Below are 7,937 nucleotides of genomic sequence, written 5' to 3' on the forward strand. Positions count from 1 at the left end.
TTCTGATTTGCCTTGATCAGAAAAAAAAAACATACTCAGAATTTGTCCTCTGCATTTAATCCACTCAAGTTCACACACACACAGCAGAGAGTAGTTAACACACACACACACACACACCTGCAGCAGTAAGCAGGCATTTTTCCTGCGGCATCCAGGGAGCTGGATACCTTGCTCAAAGGCACCTAATTCATGTGTATTGAAGGTGGAAGAAATTTCCTGCCGGTACTGCGAATCCAACCCACAACCTTCGGGTTACAAGTACAGGTGCATCTCAATAAATTAGAATGTCGTGGAAAAGTTCATTTATTTCAGTAATTCAACTCAAATTGCCCACCGGTTAATCGACGAGTGACAACACCGGTAATACCGGTATCACCATTGGGGTGGGGGGGTGTTAGTTCTTTTGAGTTTCCCTCTTTTCTTCACTTTCAAATGGCTAATAAAAGTGCCGTGCAAATTTTACTTTCACTTTCAAATTAGCAGCAACTGCCGCAATTCGGCGTCAAGCAATTGTTCGTTTGAGTTTTCCCTCTTTTCCTCGGATTTCTTGGCTTACAAATAGCTTGAAAAAGCGCCGTGCGCGTTTTACTTTCACTTTCAAATGAGGGGCAATTCAGCGTTGATTCAATTAAAGCAACAACAATGTCAAACTCAGAACTTTTATTAACAAAACGAATAAAAATACACCATATAGGCCTATGCCTATTAAAATAGCAAATTACTTAGGCTACACAAAGTTTAAATAGGTATATAAAACTGAAAATCAGCAAACACTGTGGAACCAAATAAATAAGAAACATAGAACGTTTATTAGCAAAACGAATAAGAAAGCTTGGAGGCACGGCATATACACCTTGATGTAAAATAAAATAAATAAAATACACAAAGTTTAAATAAAGTAATCAGCAAACACTGTGGAACCAAATAAATAAGAAACGAATGTTTAAAAAAAACTTCCAATCAATAGGCTTTTCAAAATCTAAAATATTGCCAAACAGGCGCCTTTGCATTTCCTTTCTAAACAATCTTCTGCCATCATCTTGTCTTTCTCACCTCACTCTTGTCAGTCAGCTCGACTCACTCTCCCCCTCCTTTCCTCGGATTTCTTGTCTTTCAAATAGCTTGAAAAAGCGCCGTGCATGTTTTACTTTCACTTTTAAATTAGGGGCAATTCAGCATTGATTCAATTCAAGCAACAACAACGTCAAACTCAGAACTTTTATTAACAAAACGAATAAAAATACACCATATAGGCCTATGCCTAATAAAATAACAAATTACTTAGGCTACACAAAGTTTAAATAGGTATATAAAACTGAAAATCAGCAAACACTGTGGAACCAAATAAATAAGAAACATAGAACGTTTATTAGCAAAACGAATAAGAAAGCTTGGAGGCACGGCATATACACCTTGATGTAAAATAAAATAAATAAAATACACAAAGTTTAAATAAAGTAATCAGCAAACACTGTGGAACCAAATAAATAAGAAACGAATGTTTAAAAAAAAAAACTTCCAGTCAATAGGCTTTTCAAAATCTAACATATTGCCAAACAGGCGCCTTTGCATTTCCTTTCTAAACAATCTTCTGCCATCATCTTGTCTTTCTCACCTCACTCTTGTCAGTCAGCTCGACTCACTCTCCTCACGTGATAAATAAAATCTGACTCCTGCTCCGTGGTGCACTGTCGTTCGTGCACGGTTCGGCACGCTGCATTGATCGTTTAGTTTTTTAAAGTATCTGTCCTCTAACTGAACTTTTTTAAAGTATCTGTCCTCTAACTGAACTAGGCTAAATTATTTTTGTTACTATAAAAAAATCTAAACTACGGTGGGGGGTGGTGCCGCGGTAGGCAAATGACATAACCGGTGTTGCGGCTTAACACCGGTATAACCGAAAACACCGTCTATCGCAGCAAGCCTATAGTTACAAGTCCAACTCTCTAACCATCAGGCCACAGCTGCCCTCATACATGCCACCATACATGCCACAACTGCCCCCATAAAGTGGGTATAGAGAAGAATCATCCCCCTTTAAAATAACTTTCTTCCCATTGACAACTTTCTGGTCAGAGGGCATTATATATATAGTTTTAGTCCCTAATCACAATATCTTCAACCTTTTTCCAGGGTGCAGGGACAGAGGAAGCATGTCTCATTGACATCCTGGCCTCAAGAAGCAATGCTGAGGTGAAGGAAATCGTTGCTACTTACAAGAAAGGTACAGATGTGCAACAGCTCACACTTATCATGGATAAGCACTTCTGCATTGTGAAAAGTATACAGGTCTCCCCATATTATACTATTTTCATTCACTTTTCTTGTGCTGATAATGTCATTATCACAGAAAATGGCAAGAGTCTTGAGGACGACGTCTGCGGAGACACGTCTGGAATGTTCCAGAGAGTTTTGGTGTCTTTACTCACGGTAAATAAACAAATCACCTGTATTATCTTATTTGTGAAGAAGATTATTTGATGCCTTTACTCATCACCTCTTTTGTTTGCCATGCAAACCTTCACCATCCACAGTGTCCGGCCGGGGCAGGTGTGACCCCTGATAGTTTGGCATATGGGATGTATTGATATTGATTTTCTGCTTTGCTTATAGGCTGGGCGTGACGAGAGCACCAAGGTGGACGAGGCTCAGGCTGTTCAGGATGCAAAGGTGAGAATTTTGGTGTGGTTAGCAGTAGCTTTTTGCGTAATAAGCACATGTTAAAGTTTTGTGGTGTAATGGGTTCTGAATACCTTAAACTGGGTATTACTTAGACATTACTTGCTTAGCATATCCAGTGTGATTTTGTAATAGTAGAGCTTCAGTGTACTGCAACCCCCAATTTCAATTTCAGTTATTTTTATAAAATACTTATGATAAAACCTATAGTATTCATCATTGTACAACTAGCTAGTAACTTAAGTGAAGTCTTAAGAGCATTAAGTACAATATAATACAGAACATTGTAGCTGATTCACTTATAAAATATAAGCTTATATTATATAAAACGGATTCATTCAAGTCATTTGTTTGGGAATCGGACGACTCGAACCATCACACTGGAAGTGTTTCATTCACTTAAATATCCCTTTCTCGCAATTCGGACTATACTGGTTGTGGTGCATGTTTCTGATTAATTGAAAATAATCAGCTCATGAGAGTCATTCATTGAGTATTCAGACTACAGTGGTCGCGCTGTATGTCTTTGAGTCCTTCGGGAATCAGACTACTCTCTTTGTGCTGTATTTTTTGATTCATTGAAAATAACCAGCACATAAGAGTTATTCGTTTGAGAATCGTACTACACTGGTCACGCTGTATTTTATTTTTTATTTTTATTTTTTTTTAATTGAAAATACCCAGCTTGTAAGAGTTATTTGTTTGAGAATCGGGCTACACTGGTCATGCTGTATTTTTTTGATTTCTTGAAAATAACCATCTCATAAGAGTTGTTCGCTATGGGATCCGACTGGCCGCTCTGGATGTTTTTGATTCATTAAAAAGAACCGACTCGTAAGAGTCATTCTCTATGGAATCCGACTACACTGGCCGCAAAAAAAAAAAGGCGTGCTTGTGGTGCCTTTCTTTACAATAAATATTGTTTATATGTTATCTAATGTAGTGCTTTATTTTTATGTGTGGCTAAGGTGTGTAAATAAAAATTGGGCCTCTGTATATTCTCTGTATTTACAATTCTTTATTGGACGTGTTTCTGTGTATATTCAGTGTCAGCAAACTGCTTTATAAAATGTGGGGTTCAACCTTAGGTACACAACAATCATGCTTGTGTTCATTAATCATTAACAGTATAAATGGAAATTGCTCCGATAAAGTTCTCCATTGTTTCTCATCCAACAGGACATCTACGAGGCAGGCGAAGCTCGCTGGGGAACAGATGAGGTCAAGTTCCTCACTGTGCTGTGTGTGAGGAACAGAAATCACTTACTTCGCGGTATGTGTGCACGCCAGATAATAACAGAAACGCTGCTTCCCAGTCAAGTGACCGTTCTTACGTAACAACAGTAGAAAACAGCACAGTGGGAAAATGACCTTGGGACAATGAAGTAGACTCATTACTTCCACCTTGTGGTGACAGGATGTAAATAAAGTTGTTTGGAATAGACATATCAGCCAATTCATACTGTTCATTTAAATTTTGCGCAGTACACTATTTTACTATTATGTATATACTATTATAGTTTTTATTAATATTTTGAATGAGCATTTTACATTTTCAGTTTAGTTTCAATTTAATTCAGTGTCAGCAAACTGCTTTATAAAATGTGGGGTTCAGCCTTAGAGGTACACAACAATCATGCTTGTGTTCATTAATCATTAACAGTATAAATGGAAATTGCTCCGATAAAGTTCTCCATTGTTTCTCATCCAACAGGACATCTACGAGGCAGGCGAAGCTCGCTGGGGAACAGATGAGGTCAAGTTCCTCACTGTGCTGTGTGTGAGGAACAGAAATCACTTACTCCGAGGTATCTGTGCATGCCAGATAATAACCGAAATACTCCTTCCCAGTTTTGTGATCGTTCTAATGTAACAATAGAAAGCAGCACAGTGGGAAAATGACCTTATATGACAATGAAGTAGGCTCATGACTTCCACCTTGTGGTGACTGGATTTAAATAAAGTTGTTTGGAATAGATGTAGGCCTACTTCTCATACTGTTCATGTAAATTATGTGCAGTACAGTGTTATTTTACTCTTATTTATATATACTACTATAGTTTTTATTAATATTTTGAATGAGCATTTTACATTTTCAGTTTAGTTTCAATTTAATTTTAGTAGTTTTGTTATATGCTTTCGTCATTTTTATTCGTTTTATATATAGGATTAATTAACATGTACATGGTTAGTTATATTTTTCTGCTCCTTCACTCATTTTATTTAAAAATGCAAAATGACCATTCATTCAGCTATTTATTTTAACTAGATGGTGCTAACTGAATTAAACATGCAACGTTGTGAGATCATGTGACAACTATAGTTGGCTGTTTCAAGTAGTATTAGCCTACATCAAGCACATTCTCAACCATTTTTCTTTTCCCAGTGTTTCAGGAGTATCCGAAGAGTTCTGGAAGGGACATTGAAGACAGCATAAAGAGGGAGATGTCTGGCTGCCTGGAGGATGCATTTCTGGCAATAGGTCTGTCGTGAGTATTGCAATATTTGAATTATCTTCACACATTTTCAATTGCATACTGGGATCTAAAAAGCTTCTCTTAACCCTTGCAGTGAAATGCTTGAAAAACAAGCCAGCATTTTTTGCTGAAAGGCTCTACAAGTCAATGAAGGTAAATGGAAACGCCAACTGATCTAATATTTGCACACATTAGGGATTTGATCAGTACAAAAGTCATAATTTCTCTTGTTTCTTGGCTCTTAGGGTTTAGGCACCACAGATAGCGTGCTGATCAGGATCATGGTGGCTCGCGCCGAGATCGATATGCTCGACATCAAAGCAGAGTTCCTGAAGATTTATGGAAAGACCCTTCACTCCTTTATAAAGGTGGGACACGGCTGTTTCACTGAGAATATTTGACTAAACACAATATTCAAAAACATATTACAAATACTCTAACACAATACCTCAGGGATGAAGCAAAGCCAAACTTTTAAAGGAATAGTTCACCCAAAAATGGAAATTTGCTGAAAATCGACTCATTTACTTATTCAGTATGTAAATGAGTTTGTTTGTTTCATCAAAACAAATTTGGATAAATGCATTCCATGACTTGCTCACCAATGGATCCTCTGCAGTGAATGGGTGCCGTCAGAATGAGAGTCCAAACAGCTGATAAAAACATCACAATAATCCACAAGTAACCCACACCACTCCAGTGCATCAGGTAATGCCTTGAGAAGTGAAAAAATGTGTGTTTGTAAGAACCAAATCCATCATTAGGATGTTTTACCTTTAAACCATTGTTTCTAGCCAATATACGAGTCCATAATCCATAATAAACCATAATTACTTTTTCACTGGAGAAAGCAATTTTATCTATAGAGAATTCGTATTTTAGCTGGAAGCAATGGTTTAAAGTTAAGAACATCTTGATCGATTCATTTCGTACAAACACACAGCTTTTTGCTTCACAAGATGTTAATTGATGTACTTAAGTCGTGTGGATTACTTGTAGATTATTGTGATGTTTTTATCAGGTGTTTGGACTCTCATTCTGACGGCACCCATTCACTGCAAAGGACCCATTGGTGATGTAATGATACATTTCTCCAAATCTGTTCTGATGAAGAAACCAACTCATTTACATCTTGGATGGCCTGGGGGTAAATACATTTTTAGAAAAGTTTAATTTTTGGGTGAATAATTCCTTTAATTTCAACAAATTTTGCAGACAAACACAAAAATCCCCACTAAAAGCACTACTAAAGGCAATACTAACATTTAACCCATAATGAAACTCTGTTCTGTTTGTTTATTAGGGTGACACGTCGGGCGATTACCGTAAGATCCTGTTGGAGCTGTGCGGAGGGGAAAAGTAACATGTTCGCCGTGTTCATTAACGTGAAACGCTGTCTCTCACACCAAGTCTACAGCATTTCAAACACATTCCCTGTTTGTAATACCAGTTAAAACTGAACAGTGATGTTTTAAATGAGATTCATGTTTTTTTGCTTATTGCCTTGGAATTTATGGGAGTCCTTTATAGATTGGCACATCTTGGTGTTTGTCAAAAAAATAAAAGGAGAAAAGAACAGCCCGTATTGACTGTATTGATCTGTTGTTGTCTCATTTAATTTCTTAATCTCAGCACACTCATCGAGGTCCATTTTTGTAATTACTCTGAGTATAATTTGTTTAATGTACAACATCTATGTGTACTCGGTCCAATTTTACTAATTGCTCACGGTTGTTTGCATAAGCATATGAGATCAGCATAGTTTCTCTGTTTTTCTAGATTACAGGTTTCACAGACTACGTGCCTCAATTTAATAAAGTGCAGCATATTAATCATATGAGTGAATGTGGCATCTGTCAGAATTATGGGGAAAATGACTGACAAAAAAAGTGTATTTAAACTTTTACCACTAAGTGGCGCTATGCATGTATTCATGTGCATTCCTCTGCGAGTCACAAAGAATGTTACTTTTGTGGCTTGAGTTATCATACATTGTATGTCTATGAAACAGAAATTAAAAAGTTCCACGAATAGGATACAAAACAAATTAATTATATATATATATATGTGTGTGTGTGTGTCTGTGTATTTATTTATTCATTTATTTTTTTCAATAAACAGTAAGTAAAAGGAGGTGCTTAACCTTCAGTAAATGTTGACTACAAACTAAATTAATTTATTTTGGGACATATTTGAATACAGTTTTAAACACTGATTTGCCATTTTTTCTGGCAATAAACACTAAATACTAAAACACAAATTAAATTTGAATGACTTGAAAACAGTTTTATTTATTTATTTATTTGGGGACAAATGATTTTTCTTGCTTTGGTAGTTTACAATAAAACAAATAAAAATAAAAACATAGACAAATATTATGTAGATATTCAAAAAACTACTAAAATGACAAAAACACAACAAAATTACTAAATGAAATGTTAAATTACTAAATAAAAATGAAAAAAATCATAGAAATTTATGCTTGCTTGTATGACTTATATGTTCCAATACAGCAAGAACGTCAAGACCACTTTTTTCATACCATTTTGTATCGTATTCAAGAAAAAAAGCCTGACAGAGACAGATCATGCCAGCAAGCAAATCTCTCTCTCTCTCTCTCTCTCTCTCTCTCTGTGTGCTCTCTCTCTCTCTCTGTGTGTATGTGTGTGTGTGCGCATGTTTTTCTACACAAGTCACACCGACTCATGGGGACTAGTGTCGGCGTGGGGACCTAAATTGGTCCCCATGGGGAAACAAGCTTATAATCCTACAGAATTAGTT

The 7,937-nt window shown here is 36.4% G+C and overlaps 1 protein-coding gene across 1 annotated transcript in view; it reads left to right on the top strand.

The window, feature by feature from the left end:
* LOC107658584 (annexin A4-like) overlaps positions 1 to 7,179 on the top strand; it is a 14,106-nt gene extending 6,927 nt beyond the window's left edge. The window contains exons 6-13 of the mRNA XM_016447180.1: positions 2,134 to 2,224; positions 2,351 to 2,430; positions 2,614 to 2,670; positions 3,859 to 3,952; positions 5,066 to 5,161; positions 5,251 to 5,309; positions 5,402 to 5,524; positions 6,460 to 7,179. Of these exons, the coding sequence (XP_016302666.1) occupies positions 2,134 to 2,224; positions 2,351 to 2,430; positions 2,614 to 2,670; positions 3,859 to 3,952; positions 5,066 to 5,161; positions 5,251 to 5,309; positions 5,402 to 5,524; positions 6,460 to 6,519 (660 nt within the window). The 3' untranslated portion in view covers positions 6,520 to 7,179. The remainder of the gene's footprint in view (positions 1 to 2,133; positions 2,225 to 2,350; positions 2,431 to 2,613; positions 2,671 to 3,858; positions 3,953 to 5,065; positions 5,162 to 5,250; positions 5,310 to 5,401; positions 5,525 to 6,459) is intronic.
* Positions 7,180 to 7,937: the final 758 nt, after the last annotated feature.

Source organism: Sinocyclocheilus anshuiensis, unplaced genomic scaffold (assembly GCF_001515605.1).
Source record: "Sinocyclocheilus anshuiensis isolate Anshui unplaced genomic scaffold, SAMN03320099.WGS_v1.1 scaffold343, whole genome shotgun sequence".
NCBI classification, from domain to species: Eukaryota; Metazoa; Chordata; class Actinopteri; order Cypriniformes; family Cyprinidae; genus Sinocyclocheilus; species Sinocyclocheilus anshuiensis.